Source organism: Ursus arctos, unplaced genomic scaffold (genome assembly GCF_023065955.2).
Source record: "Ursus arctos isolate Adak ecotype North America unplaced genomic scaffold, UrsArc2.0 scaffold_15, whole genome shotgun sequence".
Taxonomy (NCBI): domain Eukaryota; kingdom Metazoa; phylum Chordata; class Mammalia; order Carnivora; family Ursidae; genus Ursus; species Ursus arctos.
Window position 1 is genome coordinate 23,945,392 of NW_026622819.1, and position 22,112 is coordinate 23,967,503.

Sequence of the window (22,112 nt, forward strand, 5' to 3'; positions counted from 1 at the left end):
AAACCTCAGACCTTTTGCACAGTTTCAGGCAAAAGATTTGCACATGATCATTAAACAGCCCATAACAATGTTGAAATCCCTTGTCTCCTGCATTTTGTCCTTTACAATGTCCTCTGTGCTCTCCTTCCACACAATGTATACATAAGATGAGTCTGCGTTAGAAGGCTTTGAGATACTTCTATTTTTAGTAACATACCAAGAGATCGTTTTTATGAAATTTGACAAACTGTATTTTCATAGATATTTTCTGGAAGTTACCTTTTTGGAAGTTGATGATGGTTTTCTCTTGTGTTTTCCCAAAAAAAACAGATAATGCTGTGCTTTTTTAAACATCACGAAAGTCTGGATTCTATTTGAGGCTCTAACGTACAGGTCTTCCTAACATGCCTTTCTCTTGAGTCTTTAAAATTAATGTCTACCCAATTCAGCAAAGCCACTCGTCTCAGTATAATTAGCCAGTAATGTTTTAACGGCCCATAAAAATGAAAGTTGTCAGCCACACACACCTTTAAAATTAGGAATGAACAATTATTTTTTCCTATAATCACATGATCTGAGTTCAGTACACATGAAACAATATTATATTCATCTTGAAAGACCATTTAAAAGATGCCATCATTAAATATTGCTTTCTTGCATTCCAATTTTTTTTTCTGAAAAGAGGACAAGTTTAAGAGTAGAAACCTCCTGGTGCTAATTTGAAGGATGATTCAGAGATTCATTTTGCCACTGTCACTTCAAACTGCAGCAACAGATTAAAACATCATCACAGCTAGCATGTCCTGAGCCCTACTCCGTTCCAGACACTCTGCTCAGTGCTTCAGGCGCCTTATCTCATTGGATCCTCACAGCAATACTAATGCTGAAATATGATTTATAGCCCCGTTTTACAGAGGAGTAAACCAAGGCTCAGAGCACTCAAGTATTTCAGCCCAAGTGCCCAGCCTGCTAAACTTGGCAGTCAGCTTCTGTCTGATCTCATAACTGCTCTGTTGTGTTCCTTCTCCGGCATGTCCACTACTTCACAGAGCCATTGCAAGGCACAAATGAAAAAACATTCCCAGAACATGCTTTGGCATTCAGAGATTGCATGTGTCTCGATGCCACAAGTATCAGCTGGGAACCTGCTGTGTGAAACCCAAGGGTAGATAGGGAAAAAAAAAAAAAGTAAGACTGGTGTTAAAGAGCTACACAAATATGTTTGCATTATTATTATGCACATTCCTTTTACTTTTTCTGGAATACATCAGTGATATTTAAAATAGTTACATATGCGCATTTTAAAATTAGATATGCAATTAGCAGTCTTTTTGGTCATCGTGATGAAAATGTGTCTTTTCCTTTTATTTCCCTTGATAACCTCTAAACTTCTATTCTGGTTCAATGACCTGCAATAATCTTTTCTCCCTGAGTCAGGACAAGTGCCTTGGGCACATCTTTCTTCTTCATCATTTAAATTTAATGCTCAGCCATTTAACATTTTTATATTTCAATTGGTTAGTGTATTTAAGAGACCGTGCATGACTGGTTGAATGTACTTTTTAAAAATGTTTCAAAAAGTAACTTCCCAACTGCCAATATTGGCAGTAATCCTCATTGTGTTTGCACTGTCGCCAACTGATTTCCCTTTCTTAATGACAAAGGCTTCAATTTGCTATTTGATGCTAAGAAGATGTTCTGTGTGACAGCAGTTCCCTGAGTCTTAAACGTTCCCTCTCTGCACAGTTGCTCATGTGGAGAGCAGAAAGAACCGTTAGAATGTCTGACCTTGGTCATAAACCCAAAGGCAACTGTTCGATTGCCTGGTCACACAAGCAGAGTAAAATATAGAGAGGCAAAGAAGGACCCAATCCCAAATCCTCCAACTTCCAAGTCATTATGTCTGTGGGATTCTATATCCTCCTGCTTGTAATTCAATTTGTTGAACAAAATGGAGGGATCAAGGTGAATAAAAGAGAGTTAAGGATTCAGATCCTTTTTGTTCCCACTGAGCTATATTACCTCCATACTTCACAAACTGAACAGTTCTAGAGGTTGCTGGAAAGTTATACACACTCTACATGCTCATTATAACAAATCCCCTCCAATCTATACTATAGACATTGCCAAGTATTTATTTACTGTTTACCTTAACTTGTTTGTACTATTATCAAACAATACAAATACTTGGTCTGCACCAGAATTTTTTGGTTTTTGTCGTATTGTGGGTCCACCATAGGAGATGGCAGTATAAATATGCAAAATGCCAACATCTCAGTTGACGTTTCTTTTCAAATCAAAATCCTTAATTATCGTTTTGACTAAACTTTATTCTAAAAATCAGATAAATAGCCCTGACTTATTGGTAATCAACGGTCAACAGATACTTAAACCACTGATTTTTTTCCAACTCCACCGATTTGAATGACCTTAATTTAAATATGAGAAGCCAAGAATATATTGTGACCAGAATAATAAGTTTAACTTTTCGAAGGCCTTATCTCTCCTATCAAAATGAAAAGATGTCTTCCTTATGCTCTACCCTCTTTTATCAAAAATAAACAAGTTTTTTTGGTAGGGAATCTGCCTTTGATAGCCTTCATCAAATTTAGACATTATGTCTAGATGTTAATGTGTCATTGGAATCTAAAGAAAGCATCTTTTGTTGTGTAGATGTAGACTGCTAGTAGCAAATTCCACCTTCCTATAAGCTTTTATGTTGTCAATTATTAAAATGACCATGTAATATAATCCTCATGAGCATGCTAAATATATCAATATTCTTTGCAAACCTATCTTTCCATCTGGAATTAAAGAAGAGGTTGAAAGAAAGTACAGAACTCCCCTAAAGACAAAAAGATTTTTTTCTTATTCCTATTTTTTTTTTTTAGATTTTATTTATTTATTTGACAGAGATAGAGACAGCCAACGAGAGAGGGAACACAAGCAGGGGGAGTGGGAGAGGAAGAAGCAGGCTCATAGCAGAGGAGCCTGATGTGGGGCTTGATCCCATAACGCCCGGATCACACCCTGAGCCGAAGGCAGACGCTTAACCGCTGTGCCACCCAGGCGCCCCTTTTATTCCTATTTTGATAAATAAGTAGAAGGAATAGATATTCTCAAAGGTCAATGTGAGGAACCAAATTTGAAATTACGTGATCTGGAATAAAAAAGAAAAGCAGCAAGCATGCCAAAATATTTCACCAGGAAAAGAGTTACAGTTTCTTCCAGTTTTCCATTCACGGAGAACACGTACACACAAGAAAAAAGGGACATCTTAAAAGATTAAAATGTATAGATGTGTGAAATATATGAATAAATATTTGAGGTGAATTGGTATGTTTCAGAAGACCCGAGGGCAGTAATAGGGACACAACAAAAAAGCCTGAAATATCACTCTGGATGTGGGATTTAATGGTGACTAGAGGACACTGAGATTGAAGTTAAGAAGGCAATTGAAGAAGTTATCTCAGCTCGGACGTTTTCGAATAGGTTTGGAGAGAAAATGCTTTACATTCATTCGACAATTATGCACTAGAGAGTGCTAAGTTAATAGCCAAGGAGGCTGCCTGTGTCTGCGCCCCAACTACACTGTGACCACCCGGGTAATATTGGGCAAGTTATTTAACCTCCCTGCCCCCCATTTCTTCAACTATTACCTGAGGGAGTAAGAAAGTTATTGAGGTGAGGATTTAATAAGTTAATACACAGAAAGGGCTTAGAATGGGGTCTGGCATATCATACTCACAAAGGGAAGACCACCTAAGCAGGGGAGGCTCCCTGCAATGAGGTGTGCCCTCAAAGAACGTGAACAGTGAAGAGAAGGAGGAGCCAAAGGTGCCCAGGGGATTATTCCCCTAATGTTCAGTCTCCTTCCATGAAGTCAAGTGTGAGGGACCAGAAGGCGGTGCCAAGTAGCTAAGGCAGCTGCAGATGTGACTCATAACGGCAATTCAGAGAACGACGCGTATATAAAAATACGAAGTCTTCCTTATTATCCCAACCAAACTAAAAATAAAATGTGCACTACACTTCACGTTGTTGGATGGTCCTGGTAACTTTTGTAGATCCTCCTATTAAGGCAATTTATTATCTCATTTTAAAACATCATCACATTACACCACAGTTTGGAGTTAGTATTATTTAAATGGCTGTGAAATGCTAAGAGTCTAATTAGGTCTCATTATTTTTTTACTTCAATACAAACTTGAATGCATCCAACAATGCAAAAAATGACTATTGCACTTAGGGTATGCTCATGTTTTAAGTTGGAATAATCACAATTAAGCTGTTAGGTTGGAATTAATATCATAATCTCCTTATATTATTGAACCAAAGTTTTACTGAGGGAAAAATCATTCTTGACTTAATTTCTTACCCTGAATGCTTCACCTTTTTAAGAGTGAAATAATTAATTCTTTGTTTAAAGTTCAACTTTGACCTTCCATATATCGAATAGTGTTTTATATTGGGTCCCAGGGCTCCTTTTTCAATTAGTACTTTAGATACCGAATTTGAATCTTCACATACTTATATCTATGTAAACTCTGCAGGATGCTAGACGACATGTTTGATCCATCTTCGTATCCTTAAAAGTACTTGGCACAGATCTGCACCTTGGAAACAGCCAAATATTACTTGAATTAAGCTCCAGTGACTAAAGAGATAAAAACCTGCCCTGTCATCTAGAAGTGTTCCCCAGTTTATTGTTGTGCATAGTTTGATATGGATATCACTGATAGTGTTTAGTGTCATTAGGTTGACAAGTGAAAATCTGAAGTCTTTAAAGTTCAAGGATATATTAGGTAGTAAACATATAAACCAAATTTATTATGTCTTTCCATGGAAGCTACCTCTGGAAATTTTACATCAAAATGACACAAATATTTTATGATACAATAGGAAAAAGCTCAAGCTACCTTAGTGCAAACCAGAGAAACTGAAGACAACACAGTTGTATGTGCATAAACAAGAAAGATAAAAAGAGAATATACAGCAAATAATGTCATATCATAAAGGTTCGTCCTTTAAGACTTTTACAAAAGAAAACCATACAACATTTAGGGTCTCAGTTTAAGGAAGTTTGAAGCAAAATGGGAAAAAGTGAGAGTTGGCCAATAGAAAGCACATTTTTCTTAAAATTCCTAGGAAGCTACGTTGTATAGACGATTCAAGTGTGTGGTAAAAAAGAAGTCATTTAAGACCTGAAAATGTTGATTGCAATGATTCACACACAAAAAATCAACTATGGAGAAAAATGTGATAATACAGGGAGAGAAAAATTCTATATAATGACTAATTCTTTCCTTTACCAACTATATATTCTCCCAATCAACATATTTTGAGTTCTCAGAGGGAAAATAATCATTTCTGGAAAATAATCTCATCTTAACTCTTTCTACCATTTATTTATATACAAGTACAATTCAGAAGAGAAACAGGAAAGAGAAGATGCCAAAAAATTCTGCTTTAACATACAGTTATGCAAAATTTTACATGCTTTATTGTTTTCTTTCCACAAATTCTAAAGCATAAGATTCTGGCTCATTTCCTTACTTAATCTGTAGCCTAGAGCTACTTCCCCCAACCCCCACCCCCACTCCCACCCCCAATGAGGGCAAATACCACTTGGAAAGCAAACTTCCCCTTTAAAAATCAAGCAAAGCAGAATGGACTATAAAAATTACCTTCTTATTCTATTGTTTTTTTTCTCCACTTTTATTGAGAAATAATTGACATACATCACTATGTAAGTTTAAGATGTAAGGTGTGATGGCTTGATTTACATATATTGTGAAATGATTATTGCGACATTAGGTTCGGCTAGCATCCATCTTCTCATATAGATACAATAAAAAGGAAAAAATTCTCTTTGTAATGAGACGATTTATATCTTGAGTGTTCTATCCATCTTCCCAACTATGGGTATTATGTAAAAATAATAAAAAGGGAGGGGGCTCTTTACCTTGTGCAAAAGCTCTGATCTTGGTGATCACCCATTCACCTGCCTCTTAAAGGAAAATGCTTTTTTTTTTAAAGATTTTATTTATTTATTTGACAGAGAGTGAGACAGCCAGCAAGAGAGGGAACACAAGCAGGGGGAATGGGAGAGGAAGAAGCAGGCTCCCAGCAGAGCAGGGAGCCTGACGAGGGGCTGGATTCCAGGACCCTGGGATCATGCCCTGAGCCGAAGGCAGAGGCTTAAGGACTGAACCACCCAGTCACCCCAAGGAAAATGCTTTTAAAAACAAATCAAGAAAATTAAGTGACTTGGTCAAACTTGAATGGCAGTATTTTATTCCATTTTATCTCCCTTTCAACAGTCCAGACGTCACTTACTAGAGTTTTAAAATGATAATGCTTGACTCAGAACTTTACAATAATGGCAAACCATCAGGTAATTTCTAAGGAAAGGGGGAGTGCAGGATGGGGAGAGACAGAATAGAAAATACAACACAAAAGAAATCACTCCCTGGTTGGCAAAGGGTATTCAGAAAATTTGTAATGAGATAAAGAGCAACGATAATGTTTTCTTACACTTCTATCAAGTGCTACGATTTATGAAGCGCACTTGCTTACAAATGACCGCACAAGCACACTTCCAGTTGAGCAGGACTAAATCCTTTTGGGTGTGAGAAAACAGTCCCAGAGGGGTTAAGAGACCAGTGTCACTACCACCAGAGTGGCAAAGCTGGGGCTGGAGTCTAGCTTTTTTGATGTGCTTGAGTCTAATATTCTTGCCTTACACCACATTATTAAGATATTAGAGTAGCAGAAGGTATTTTAGACATGGTGCGCAAGTGAAATAATAGCATAAATGCTTAGGAGTTGGAGCTCTATGAGAAGAGTCCTCAAATTCATGGCACTAACTCACTATGAGAATACTTTCCCCAGCCTAGCCATCCAGATCGTACACATTTCTCTTCACCGAAATTGTTTCATGGGTCCCTTGCAGGCAGGCAGGCAGGCAGGAAGGAAGGAAGGAAGGAAGGAAGGAAGGAAGGGAGGGAGGAAGGAAGGAAAGAGGGAAGGGAGGGAGGAAGAAAGGAAGGGAAGAAGAAAAGAAAAAGAAAAACTGTTCAAATCATAAATTTATAAACTCATCCCAAGCAAAAAAAACTAATAAATGAATGAGCTCATAATTTTCCCTCCTAGGATCACTCATCAGAACTTCATGAGTAGGTTACAGAATTCCCCGTAGTCATCATTTATTGAGTACATACAGGATGACTGAGATTTAAGAATTTGAACAAGAAATAGTCCCTCTCTCAAGCAAACTACTTGTTTTATAAAGATATAACTTTAACTTTTTAGATCCTAAGAGTCAATATAAGAATATTTTATCCAATATATTTTTTACTTCTGAAGAAAAACACATTTTGGGAAAAGTCCATTTTAGCTAGTGAAACACTTTTTTAAAAATTTCTGCCATTTGAGTCATCATGTCTCAAATGTCTACATTTATCTGTTAATATTTTCTTCCAAAGAGTGTGTGTTAGAGTGAAAGTCGAAATAAGGGGAGGGGCACAGGGAGCATATGTGTAGGTATGTGTGGGCATGTGTCCTTAGATATGGCAATTACTAAAGAGATGACACCGTAAGGCAAAAAGGTAGGATTGTTACCGGTGAGTTATAGTGCCTTACTAAATCAACTTTTGACTGGGTATCTGGCTCTCAGCTTGATTTACCACTGGCTTTTTGAAAATGAAAATGTTAGACTAAGCAGGAGCTGAGACTAATGTCGTAGTCTGCCAAAGACCTTGGACTTCCAGAGTCAAGCTAAAGGCAGTAAACAATGCCTTTTTGGGGAAATAACTTCATGCAGTGAATAAACCAAAAGGCAGTTGTTTAATTGATAAATCCCAAATGAACAATAACATCTATTACAGTTTGTATCATTTGTGCCAATAGAATTTACAAATAACTTAACCTGGGTCTAATATAATAAATACAATGGATCCAGAAACGTTTCTAATCATCGTGGGGAGTCCTGTTTGGCACTATGCTCTGGTGTGAATTAGCATAGACATTGGGGTCAGGCAGATCTTAGTATCCTTCCTGGCCATGCCCGGAAATTTAGATAAGTTACCTAACCTCCCAGACCTCAGTTTCTCCGGGAAAAAAAAAATGGAGGAAATAAAGGTTAGCTCTTAGAGTCATGAGGATTAACTGACCTAACACACAGCACTTTCTTGCAGTACATGACACATAGTAAGTGCTCACCAAAGGTGAGTGTTCTCCACTGTTCCCTGGGATTCTTGAAGGACCACGTTCAGTTTCAGTCCACCTTGAATTCCAAAGATAAGGAACTACTGCCTTAGTTTCCCATGGCTGCTGAATTTGCTGAAACAAATTACCATGCACTTAGTGGCTTAAAACAGTACAAACTTATTATCTTACCATTCTGAAGGTCAGAAGTCTGAAATGGATTTCACTGGGCTAAAATCAAAGTGTCTGCAAGATGTCCTTCTGGGGGCTCTAGGAAAGGATCCGTTTCCTTGACTTTCTTGGCTTCTAGAGTCTGCCTGTGTTCCTTGGTTCACAGCCTACCATTTTCAAATCTCTGTCTCTGTCTCTGTCTCTCTCTGTCTCTCACTCATACACAAACACACACACACACACACACACATACTCTGACCTCTGCTCCATCATCACATTTCCATCTGACTCCAACTTTCCCCTACCTCTTTCCCTTATAAGGACCCTGGTGATTACATTAGGCTCGCCTGGCGAATCTAGGGTCATCTTTCTGTCTAAAAACCTTTATCTTCATCACATCCGTAAAGTCCTTTTTGCCAGGTAAGGTAACTTACTCGCTAGTTCCAGAAATTAGGACATAGACATCTTTGGGAGAGCTATTATTCTGCCTACCACAACTATTATAGCACTGAAATTTTGTTCATTTTATAGTTACTCTGGTACTTTTGACATTAAATTCAAGGCATTGAGTGTAAAAGATAAATGTCAAGGGAATTAATAAATTTCTCCTGAGTTTAGATTTAAAATTCTTTTGCTTTTATCACTTTGTCAGAAATTCTCCTCCACATAACACAAGGTCTGTTTTAATGGTTATTAAGTCTAACAAAAGATAAAAGATTGAATTGAGTGGGGTCATGTGGAATCTCTGCAAATGCAGAATCTGTATGGTATTATTTGAATGTATTTTAAAAGTTACAAGGTACGCAAATGAGAAAAAAGAATGGAAGGAGAGAAAGATGATAGACTACAGATAGATAGACAGACACATAGATAGACAGAATTCAATCAGTGGTTCTCAGTGGAGGCAATTTGTCCCCCAGTGGACATTTGACAACATCTGGAGACATTTTTGGTTGTCACAACTTGAAAAATCCTGTAGGTATTTAGTGGGGAGGGGCCAGGAATGCTGCTAAACATCCTATAATGCATAGGATAAGTCCCACTACAAAGAGTTACTCAGCCCAAAATGTCAATAGTGCCGAGGTTGAAAATCCTGAATTAGATAGATCTTTGTAATTCAGCACTTAAAATATTGTTTGGGGGGCGCCTGGGTGGCTCAGTCAGTTAAGCATCCGACTGTTGGTTTTGGCTCAGGTCATGATCTCAGGGTCATGAGATCGAGCCCTGAGTCAGGCTCCGCACTCAGTGAGGAGTCTGCGTCTCTCGCACTCTCCCTCTCTCTCTCTCTGCCCCTCCCCCCTAGAAAATAAATAATTGAATTAATTGAAATATTGTTTGGTACAGAGTAATCCTTAAGTGAATGTTCATAGACCCGAAGGGAAATATTCAGAGATAATATGTGTGTTGTGGTTAACAGAATACACTGTGGAGCAGATCATCTGGATTCAAATGCTACTTCTGTTGGTTGAATCATGCTAAGAAATTACTTAACTCTTACCTTGACTCAGTTTCCTCATCAGTTAAGAGGAAATATGAAGAGTGTCATGATGAGTAACAATTTATATAATCTATGTAATGAGTTTAGCACATTTCCTGGCCCATAGAATAGGCTTAATAGATGTCTGCTATTATTTTTTCCCCAAATCCCAGCCAGACTGGTTGCCAAGTTGATGAATCATATAAGAGAATGCTTTAAAGATAAAGTGTTTCCACTGTTATAAAAATCAAATTATTTACATTGTATAGAAGAATATAATTTTTCAGGTCATTACAGAGGGCAACATAGTATACTTGAAAAAGAACATGGGATATGGAGTCAGTTTGATCCTAAGTTTTGTTAAAGAGAAAGAGATTTTCTAGGTTCTTTTCGAGGCCATTTAATGTACTAAGAGAAGGGCCTAACCAACTAGAACAAAATTCACGAATTCCATTTATAAATACAGTCACCAAAAATTATTGGTGCCAGACTCTGGGCTGCAGGTCATGCTCCCACTCCCATTGTCTTCTTGATTTTACAGTAGAAATTGGCTCTTCCTCCCACCGAAACCTACTTGGTGGGGTATTCCTAAAACCAAGGGAGAGATTTCACAGTCCTGGCTATTAAACACAGAAACAGAGTCCTGTGTGTATCTGAAGTCCTTTCTACAGCCTTGAGATTACACATCTGAAATCCTGGGGGAACAGTGGCAAGTTTGTGGGTTAAAGGTAAAAGCAGACTGGTTTTTGTCCATTTCCTTTTGAGGCAATAGTGTGATGAAGGGGAAGCCCCTTTTAGTTCCCAGGAGACTTCCCAGGCTTTGCCAGGGCAAGAAAGGGGTGGATGATCCCATAGACGGTACCTGTCAAAGACAAAGCAACCCTGTAGCCAGGACCACAGGAGCCAAGGGCAATGGAAGAGTCATAGTCAGACATCAGGGGGGGCGGTTTCTGATGACAATGAGGCAGGCAGGATGGAGCTACCCAGCTTTGACCTTGGAGAACGGAGATCATGTTTCCACCTGCCAAAAAGCACAGATGCCACTGAGGAAAGTAAAGGAGAGAGATGTTGTCTAGAAACCAGTGGGCCAGAGGGCAATATAAGGACTACTCTTGGCTCCAAAAGCCCCCAAATTTCCTTCTGACACAGGCAATGTGAATCTCTTTTCTTTATATACCCAAATGGTACCTTGGACTGGATCAGGGACAAAGGGAGAAAGCAAAAGCCAGAAAGACTGAGATTTATCTAAAAGAGTTATCTAAAAGGACTCTATTATTGAATCAGGTAGACGTTATTGGATTGCACTAAATTATTGACTCGATGTGCAACCTAATATTGAGTTCCTAATACTCAATGGGATTAGAGCTTAAGGGATAAACTATAAAAAAAAAAAAAAAAAGGAAGCTGCATCTTCCCTTGCACATCTGAGAGCAGTGTGCACAAATATGTGGCCGGCAACTCAAGGGGAGATGTGTTTCTATTTTAGCTGACTTTATTGCTTTTATTACCCCAGGCACATTCTCAAAGCCTCCTCTGATTTTCTCCCACACTGACCCTGGAAACCATGCCATGTGCTCATGCTGGATGCTCAGTCACTTTGCTCCCATCAGTAATGTTACCTTCTCCAAGAAGTCTTCAGAAACTCTCAAAGGGCTGCGTGTTCCCTGATTTCCCCTTGTCCAATTTACAAGTGGCTTCTATGCCATTCTCCAGCTTTTTACTTACCTTATTATTCCTAATACTTAATAAGAGTACTCAAGTTTCTAATTTCTGCTTTTATTCTGAGTCAGTACTTCCAGCCTAAAATGCAAGTTTGCAGAAGGCAAGTGTGATTTTTTTTTTATTCACCATCTCATGCAGCTCTGCAGGCCCATACATGTTTTTAAATGGTCTTGGTTCGTAAAGTTAAATTAGTTTTATTATGGAGCAATGTTTCTGTGAAATGGAGCATTTTCCATTCATTATCTCTTGGTTTCTGCAACAGAAGGGTTGCAGAAATATAGCACAATAACTCTTGAAGCTTCTTCACCCTTGACAGGTGACTCCTGTTCCAAGACTCAGTGGACTTATAATGGTTAGTGTATTTGCTGTGTTTATAACTTGTCTACTCTCTTCAACAAACCCAGTACAAGTTGCCTTTATTATTGTATTAAGACTTCATTAGTTTTTAAAGAAGCATTTTTAGATCTGAGGCAATAACTTGGATTCCTCCCTCAGATTGCTTAGATTAGATCATGTGCCTAGTGTTTGGTAGTGATTGTTAAATGATCTGGCAACTTCAGGAATGTAGAATCTTGGTACATAGAGTTATACTAAAGTCAAACAAGACAGGAGATGGAGAACACTAAGATGTATTGACTGCTTTCTATGTGTCAGAAACCTTCACTGATTATTGATATTTTGTCCAATTTTATCTTTACAACATTCATTCATTCATTCTTTAAAATCATTCATTATTGAGGACCTATAATGGGCCAGTATGTCGGGTGCTGAGAATATAGAAATGAACCAGACATTTTGGGTGCCTTTCATCATGAAACTTCCAATGTAGCTATTTGCTGATTGAAACATGAAAACAAGTCATCAAAAAGATAGAATCCGTTGATGGCTAAGTTGGGAATAAATTGAGAATGTCTAGCAGAGGAATCTAACTTAGACTAGTAGCTTAGGGAAGACTTTCCTAAGGAGATAGAGATTACGCAGACCTGACATATGAGTGGGATCACCCGGGTGATCCAAGGGTGACTTTATGCCAAGGGTACCATATGCAGGGAGACCTAGATATGAAAGAGACTAACACATCCTTTAGAAACTACAATAAGCAGAGTATGCTGAAATGAGGAGTGTCAGGGAGAGAGCGGTGGCTGAGGAGGCTAGCAAAGGGGCAGAGACTATGGTGGACTTTGGAGGCTGTGTTAAGGAGTGAAGATGGGCACTTTTATCCTAAGAGTAAAGAGAAAACCCTGGAGGATTTAATTAGAAGAGAATGGCATCCTCAGGGTTAGTGTTGTTACTGTTTAAGTTAAAATAGACTGAGAGGAAGCAAGACAGACTGTGTGTTAGGAGGGCCTCATTGCAACAGATCAGGGAGAAATGGCGGTGACTTGGACCAGGGCGGTGGAAATGAAGATAAGTAGGTGAGTCAAGATAGATGTAAGAGGTAGAATTGACAGGAGTTTGGTGGCTTAATGAAGTGGATGATGGAGGCAGATGGGAGGGTCTATGATGATTCTGGTGGCCTTCACAGAGATGGGACATACAGAGGAGGAGCAGGTTTGAAGAGAAGGTGATGAAGTCAGTTGAGAAGTCCTGAGTGTAAGCTGTCCAAGAGACTCACCTGGAAATCAAATGCATCTTTGACTCTGGATCTCGAGAAAATGGTCTGCCCTGGGGTCATCTATAGATTTGGGCATCAAAGCAACACAGATAATATTTGAATACAGGAAAATAGAGAGATGAATTCATCGGAGGAGAACATGTGAAATGAGGAAAGACAAGGACCTAAGACATCGGCATAAGGGTGACCAACTTCTAAGGAACAAGTAGAGGATGAATAGCTGGCAAAGTTCATTATTCTGAGTTCTATCTTAGACATGACAGAATGAAACTAAGCTAATCTAATTAATTTAGCTAATTAGCAGGAAAGTCAGAATTCAGACCCAAATCTTTCCACTTTCTGAATACTCCAAGTTTATGATGCAAGAATGATTTATTGAAGCCTTTCTCTGAGTTAGGCCTCCTGTGAGGCATTTTATATATGTTATTTTATTAATTTTCAGAGCAACGTCCTCAAAAACTCAGTAATGTTATTATTTCTATCATAGAGATCAGAAAACTGAGACTTGGAGAGATTAACTAAGTTCCCTAAAGTTACACAGCTAGTACCTAGCATGCATTTCTACCCATCTCTCTCTTTTTTTTTAAGATCTTATGTTTTTTAAGTGATCTCTACACCCAATATGGGGCTCAAACTTACAACTCCGAGATCAAGAGTCGCATGCTCCACCAACTGAGCCAGCCAGGCACCCCTATGCCCATTTCTTTCCCTTACCCAAGTCTATGCTTTAACTATTGTGATTGTACTAATTAAGGCAGTGGTTCCCAAACTTCAAAACTCATCAGAATTACCTGGAGGGCTTCTTAAAACACAGATTGCTGGGGGCGCCTGGGTGGCTCGGTCTGTTAAGTGTCTGCCTTCAGCTCAGGTCATGATCCCAGCGCCCTGGGACTGAGCCCGCATTGGGCTCCCTGCTCAGCGGGGAGTCTGCTTCTCCATCTCCCTGTGCCCCTCTCCCTGCTCATTCTCTCTCTCTCTCTCTCTCAGGTAAATAAATAAAATCTTTAAAACACACATACAGATTGCTGGACAACACCCCTTGAGGTTTTGATTTTGGAGGTGGGTGGGGCCTGAGAATTTGCCCCATTTCTAACTAGTTCAACACACTGCCACAATAACATGCTGCCATCAGCGTTTTCATTTGTAAAGCAATGATCGGATATAAATTAGTTAACTTATACTAAATCATTAGCATTAAAATACAGCATATTAAAACATGTAACATAAAATTTTATTGAAAGATATTTTTATTTACCTAGACCTATAATCTCTAAAACAGAATCTACTTCTAATTTCTGCCACGTACTTCAAGCAAGGTTGAATATCTTCCTGGTATAAACTCTACCCAACAAACTCTTAACAGCCTTCACAATACTAAGAATATTCACTAGCACTATGTACCATGCATTGTGTAGAGAGATGTATGTATATATACAGATATACTTACGTATATACTGAATTCAGTGAAGCCTCAGTTTGTCCTAACTTGATTGTAGACTTTTCTTAAATTAACAGTCAATCTCATTAGCAAAAAAGGTGTTGTCTCTTTCTCTCTGCTATCACTAATGTTTCTCCACCTCAGTCCCATTCAGACACCTTTTCACAGCTGTTCTCTGACTGCCCTATGACATATCTGCTTGTCAACCTTTACTTTTTGCAAATGGCCACATACCATTTGCACTACATTCTATAAGCATACTCGCCATAATCTATTTTTTTTACCTCAGCAAAAAATCCCATAACCCCTTTCAGGCTGTTATGGGTCGTTCCCCAGGTGTGTCATGGAGGTAAGCTTTGGTTTAGACTCTCTTTTCTGTCTCAGGGATGCATATGCTTAGAAGACTCAGTTTGATTACTGACTCAGATAGTGACTCAGTGACACACAGGTAATGAATGGGAGGCGTAGGGCAGCATTAGCTCGTTTCATAAACCACTAAAAATCGGCACAATTAGTGTTATACCTTTGAACTGGAGTCAAAACCCAGTTGAGAGCTGGGACATAGAGCCGGTAAAAACAGCCTGGCACTGTTCTGGTGTGACCCTCCGCGGGGCCGTGTCTACAACCCCGAATCCCCGTCTTTATTTGTCAACGTGCTGCACTTGAAAATAGCAATAAATCAACAGAAAACAAAGACCACAAGCTCCTTCTGGAACAAAATGCTACAGGTACAGTAGTAAAAAGTCCTGCCAGCCCCAGATGAGATGTGACTTTCTGAGGAAAGTGGATAATTTTTACTTGATGTTGAATCGTTAAAAGTGAGCCAGATGATTAAACTTAATGGAACAGCCACATTAAACTGAAATTAGTAAAAACATGCCTCGGGCAGCCTACAACCTTTTATTTGTTGTTGTTTAACTTCTGCCTTTTACAGTGGCCATGATGAATGACATCACAAAAGAAAAAATCCAATTAAAATCTAAGTGCTCAATAAACCCCTAATGTCTGGCTGCCACCGCCACTTTCTCTAGCGCTGATGTCTTCTGTTTCCTCTTTTCCCCAAGAAGAGAGAAAAGAACTGGCCCCAGGGGTGTTCAGCGGAAGGAGAAAGAAAACACAAAGGCTCCTGGAGGTTTCTACTCTCTGCACTCAGACACAGGCACTGCACTGCAAGGGGGATGAGGTTAAATTGTTTTATTATCAGACAGCGCCTGGGTAAAGAGATGCATTTTCCCACCAGTTTTCAAATATTGATAAATCAGAATTGGGATCTGGAGAGCAATTCTGTTCATACTCTTAGTTGGTGTCTCCACTGCCCTTTCATACCGTCTCGGGTGTTTGTTCTATAAGTCATCCAAATGGTCTCTCCTGACAGCGAAAAATAAGTTTCTGATTACTCTCACTTGAATAAATCTTGTGACCAGATGTGGTATTCACCTACGAAGTGTGCAACAATTACACATTGAGAGTGATGAGAGAACCAGCCAAGGGAAGTCTACAATCTAGTAGAAGGCAGAATATCATACATCACATGGCAAGACAGCAATTGCCACCCAGTACAAGAATACTAGCTTTTTTTTTTTTTTTTTTTTTAAGATTTTATTTATTTATTCGACAGAGATAGAGACAGCCAGCGAGAGAGGGAACACAAGCAGGGGGAGTGGGAGAGGAAGAAGGCAGGCTCCCAGCAGAGGAGCCTGATGTGGGGCTCGATCCCATAATGCCGGGATCACGCCCTGAGCCGAAGGCAGACGCTTAACCGCTGTGCCACCCAGGCGCCCCTAGAATACTAGCTTTTGATGACAGATTTTGCCTTAGAGATGCCATGTGTTCGTAAAATTGGGTTTTCAAAGTCCTTACCACAAAGTTCTCAAAGTCAAAATAAGAGCCAAAACATGCTTATTATGAATGAGGAGCTAACAGGAATGATATTCTTAAAATGTGCTTTTACTGCATGTTTACACAGGAGTTAATATAGTATTTGTACATAGTCTCTAATTAAATCTTCCTGAGCGCCTTGTCCCGTGGTTCTATTATCCTCATTTTATCGATAAGGATCTTGGCTCAGGGAGGTTAATTGACTCTGCTATGATCTTACACAGGGTGAGTGAGAGAGAATGAACACAGCTCCTATTTGGGACTCTGGTGCGGTGCCCCCCACACTCTGCCAGGTTTGCTAACCATGGCTGCCCGGAAGCCGGATCCAATGGGCAGTGATGTTGATTTCATTACTCATGAGTTAATGAAATAGCTTTTTAAGAGCTCTCTTCAGTCATTAGAATTTGACGATGGAGAGTTAAACTTTCCCCAGTGGCTCTTTCCATGTAATCACGGTTTCAACATTTCCTTAGCATATCACATTACACAAATCATGGAGTCCTCTTTTGTTTTACATTTCTTATTGCGTTTGTCTCACTTCTAAGCAATTCCCTCCCTGTTCCCATTTATCTTCCATTATTTCTGCCAAATTGCTTTCAAGGCTACTAATTGTATGAATAATATTCTCTTCCTCAAACTCTGCTATTAACTAGCATTAGCTCTGTGGTGTTGGACACAGTTTCCCGATCTCTAAAAACAGGGAGGTTGCACCAAGAATCTATAGGGCCTCTTCTTGTGCTCAAGTTCTCATCTTCTGACTTTCACAAAAGATGTATGATTTCGAAAATACCACATAAACCGGAGCCTTGGTTTTCTTGACTCTGTGATGATGGATTCAGTTAGCTCATGGTCCCTAAAGTGTGTTTCTTGGAAAACTGTCCTGGGGAATGCCAACATCCAAAAAGGATTCTTCACACAAGAATGCTCAGAAAAGCTAGATTAAATAAAATCAAGAACAGTTTTGAACTGTAGGCATTCACTGCCTTTAATATGTTAATGTACACTGGCTGATGCCCAAGAAAAAGACAGAAGGTGAAGTATTTACCAAACTTATGGGAGCAGACAACCCCTTTCCTCAGCATTTTGTATAAATGATGGTACATGAGATACACTTTCAGAAAGGCTGGATTCGCTTATTTTAAAAGTCCCTTTTTGGCTTGAGAGTCTGTTTTCAGATGTGCTTGAAGGCTACTTCAAGCATTTCATGTAGTATTAATCAACAGGACACGGAGCTGGCTTACCCGTTGCTATTGTTGCCATTCTTGTTGTAACGTGGCCCATACTCTGTTTAGACAGAGCTGAAATAAGGTTTAAGGACTAGCTACCTTCCCAATAAACTATCTCCTCTGTATGTAGCTGATACTTATAACTAGGATTTTAAAATAGTTCTCCTCAATTTTCATTTCTGCAAATTTGTGAGTAGGATTAGCTTATCTGAAGACCTAGAAAAAATACTTTCTAAACTTTTTCTGAGGTGGGAAAAAGGGAACCAAGGACACAACAGGAACTCAATGCTCTAGAAATCATCTCTGAGATAGGCAACGTGGGCAAGTCATCAAAGTTAGAATCATTATCTTTCACCTCAATGGTATATTAGTGTTCTCTTAATTCAACCTTTAACCCAGACACATTTCACTGACAATCTTATCAGAGTCTCTGCTTGATTACCTTCAGGAGCAGGGAACCCACTACTTCATAATGCAGACTATTCCATTTTAGTCTGGCTCCACTTTTTAGAAGACCCTCACCTATATTAAATGAAATTCTGAGTAGTAAATATTCTTGTTCTAAATGACCTTGTAAATTGCCTAGTCAAGGGATTTTCAAGGCACTGTTCATGACAACACTTATGAGTTTCTCAAATGCTTTGAGTTGAATTTCATAAGTAATTAAATAAATATCACATCTTTCCAGTAAAGTGATTATAAACTCCATCATATAAGATTCAGGGAAACTGGGTGGTTCCCTAAATTCACCAAAGATAGGAACATATAGAGGTAGAATATACTCAGGTCTCTGTTTCAAAACCCAAACTCCTTTTCTCAATAGCATATTGCTTCTCTTTTATGTCCAGATACATAAAATTGAGGAGGAGAGTGTATTTGTAAAATCTGAATGCTGTCATGAAAACAGGAAAATAGTGAAAATAGTTTCATTCCAACAAGGCTAAAATGTCCTTGGGCATCTTGCTATTACTCTGGCCTTTAGAATTCCCTTCTCCAAAACAACGATTACTGCATTTTCTATAAGCTCTGTTCATTTTGGAAATTTCTGTGATTGTAAGGAAACATACTCATTAATGAATGGCATTACTATTGAGTATTTAAGTAAACAGTGAGAAAAAAACAAAAAAACAAAAATAAAAACCCTAAACCTGCATCCCTCAGAAAGGATTGAATGAAAGTTGACATAGCAAGCATCATAAAGACAAACAGTTTAGAATCACATGCTTGACTTTTACTTTCTTTAATTTTTTTTTTCTACACTAGTTACATTCAGACCAGGATAGAGGAGATGGATCACTTAAATATATCCTTTCAGGAGATGGAGCAGGAGATCTCTTCATTATCAATGAAAACACAGGGGATATACAAGCCACCAAGAGGCTGGACAGGGAAGAAAAACCTGTTTACATCCTTCGAGCTCAAGCTATAAATAGAAGGACAGGGAGGCCCGTGGAGCCCGAATCCGAATTCATCATCAAGATCCATGACATCAATGACAATGAACCAATATTTACCAAGGATGTTTACACAGCCACTGTTCCCGAAATGTCTGATGTTGGTGAGTGAGATGTGATTTCAACCACACAATGTTTCTCCTCTAATACATCAACTGAATAAAGGATCCTATGAGTGAAATTTACTGAGTTGAGTGAATTTAGATGCTAACTTCTAAAACTATCCTATTTCAAATACTCCCTTTATGACCTTTTTGTAAGTGAACCTGCGTTTCCTAATATTACTCTAGTCTCATTTTATCACTATCTTTAAGAAAACAGCAATTCCTCTAATGATGAAGGGATGGAAAATGGCAGACAAGAACAGGAAGAAGAAAGAGACATAACTTCATCTACTTCCTCCCCACCCCCCCCCCCCCAGGTGCTCACTCTGGTCCTCTGGCTGAGAGACAGCAGCCCTCTCCTCCTCTTTTAGCATATATTGGTACTGGGCCTGAGGTGAGGATCTCCCCAGTGTAAAACAAAAGCCTGAATCTACAATCCGGACTGAAGAGTAATGGCATTTGCTTTAATTAACTATGTATTTGGGAAAGAGACCCAAAGAAAACTTAAAAAAAAAAATCCATAAACAATGTGCAGATGATGATGTCTGGGGGATATATCCTTTCCTAAGTGATGGAAATTAAACAATTTTCATGACATTAATGTGGTGAATTAAGGTTTTGTGCATAATTCTACTACCGATTTTAAAGTTAATAACTATGGCTTTAATTTGCTTAAATTGGAAGAAGGTTAACAGAATTTAAATTTTAAAAAATCCTACTGACATCTCTCTCAGCCACATTAAAGTTACTTCATGGGAGACAGTGACAAATTTTAAGCTACTTGTATAAAGGGTTATTTTTATTTTCATTCAGTGTCAACTTCAGAAGGGCTAAATTACATCATAATAACTTTTCTATAATCCTGTGAGTCAGATATCAGAGGCATTTTAGGTCACAGTTCCAACACTTGGAAAAACCTAATCCATTGTAAACCCTCTAAATCTTTCCATCAAGAAGTTGCTCATCTCATTACTTAAAGCCACTCTGTTTTGTAGAAAAAACACAAACCATCAGCAAAGCAAAAGAGAGGGATTAGAATTCTTTTAAAAGGAAGATTTGTTAGGAAAAAAGTATTTTTCCTCTATGTGGTAAAAGGCAGGAAGAATTAATGAAGCACCTCTCATCGTCAGCACCACCCAGTAAAACAGTTTCCAGAAAACAAAACTTGATGTGCAAGGTGTCACTGCACAACTATAGGGGGTGCCATTCACTTTCGAAGCCATTATAGAATTAATATGTATTACAAATATTTGGCGGTACCTAGAAGTAACATGTCTTGAGGAAGGGATGGCTTTCCCATTTGCACACAGGCACAATTATGTTCATATTAACCATTATCATAAATTAACATGTCATTATGATGACACAAATAGGCATCTGAAAGAAATTACATCATGATTGTGAGACAGCAGCAGGGTGGTATAAAAGGGCTTTGGTATCAAACAGACCTGAGTTTGAAACTCTACTAATAAGCAGCAACTTGATGTCTCTGATCTTTCAGTTCCATACAAAAATAATAAAGGTCAACACCTAAGGATTATCATGAGGATGAAATGAGAAAACAAGTGTAGAGCCCCCAGTATAATATCTGGCAACTAACAGGTGCGCAAAACATCCAGATACTCACATTCTAAACGCATTCGAATTGTGTATTGGTGTCAAATAAGAATGTGGGTGTTTGTTGACTTCTGCTATTAGCTCTTGCTCTAAAATCATATAATGCTCTCATTCTCCCCACCTTCCTTCCCATAGTACAAGGATGGGCGCTCTATCTCATGCATCAACATGCTACATCCAGAGCATCTAACCCTAACACAGTACAATGTATTTGTTCAACAAACAAGATCGTTAGTTATTACAAAAGCAATGTAAAACTTCTAATATTCCCTGAATGTAACTTCCCTGTCCTTTCTATGGACCAGAGACCTCTAACAATTATGCTTACTGTTTATCTGATATGAATATCAAAAGTCAGCCATGAGATAATCTTCATCAGAGGGTCTTACACTTTTCAGAAGTCACAGATCCCTTTGAGAATCAGATAAAAATCTATGGATCTTCTCTTCAATGAAATAGACATGTAAGCATATACATTAAAATTTGTGTGGAATTTCATGGGGGTTAGGAATACTTTGAAGGTTATTAGGTGATTGTGGTCCTTAAAACAAGAATGCTGATCTAAAATATCATAGCTTTCTTTGTGCATTTAATTATTATTTTTTTTAATTACAGGTTCCAGATGTGAATGCTTTGGTGTTTTAATTAATTCTTTAATCCAACACTACCTCTTTTAATGTTCAAGGTCTTTCAACCTCTTAGAATTATCAGGTAGATTTATTATTTAGGGTGCTTTAATTGCAAGTAACACAAAACCCAATTCAAACTAGTTTAAACAGATAAAAGTATGTATTGACTTAAGTCATACTTAAGTCAAAAGTAAAGTGGGCTTTAGACATGGTTTGATTTGGGTTCAATTATTTCTCTGAAATTTTCTGTCCTATTCAGCTTTGTCCTCAGGCTGGCATCTCTGAGGTCATAAAACAGCTGCTGCTATTGACAGGCCCTAGATCAGCACATTACAATCCAGGAGAAAGAGCACCTATGACACAGAATTCCCAACAAAATCACAAGTAGCTTCCTGATTGGAGAACCCCAAAACTAATCCCTATAGACAAAGTAATGCAAGATGCTGACTGAGTTAGGTCCAGATAACTTCCAAGGATGACCCTACCAAAAATCCAATCAAATCTCATCCTTTGGAGAGTGACTGGAATTGGCTCCACCCAAGGTCATGACCATCCCCATGCTTCTCTTTAACCTAACCCTTACAACATTTTAAA

General features: G+C 38.6%; 1 protein-coding gene across 3 annotated transcripts in view; it reads left to right on the top strand.

Moving 5' to 3' along the window:
• CDH6 (cadherin 6) overlaps positions 1-22,112 on the top strand; it is a 124,222-nt gene that overhangs the window by 74,789 nt on the left and 27,321 nt on the right. For all 3 annotated transcript variants that reach the window (XM_026506732.4, XM_048224401.2, XM_057312171.1), the window contains exon 3: positions 18,978-19,272. In XM_026506732.4, the coding sequence (XP_026362517.2) occupies positions 18,978-19,272 (295 nt within the window). The remainder of the gene's footprint in view (positions 1-18,977; positions 19,273-22,112) is intronic.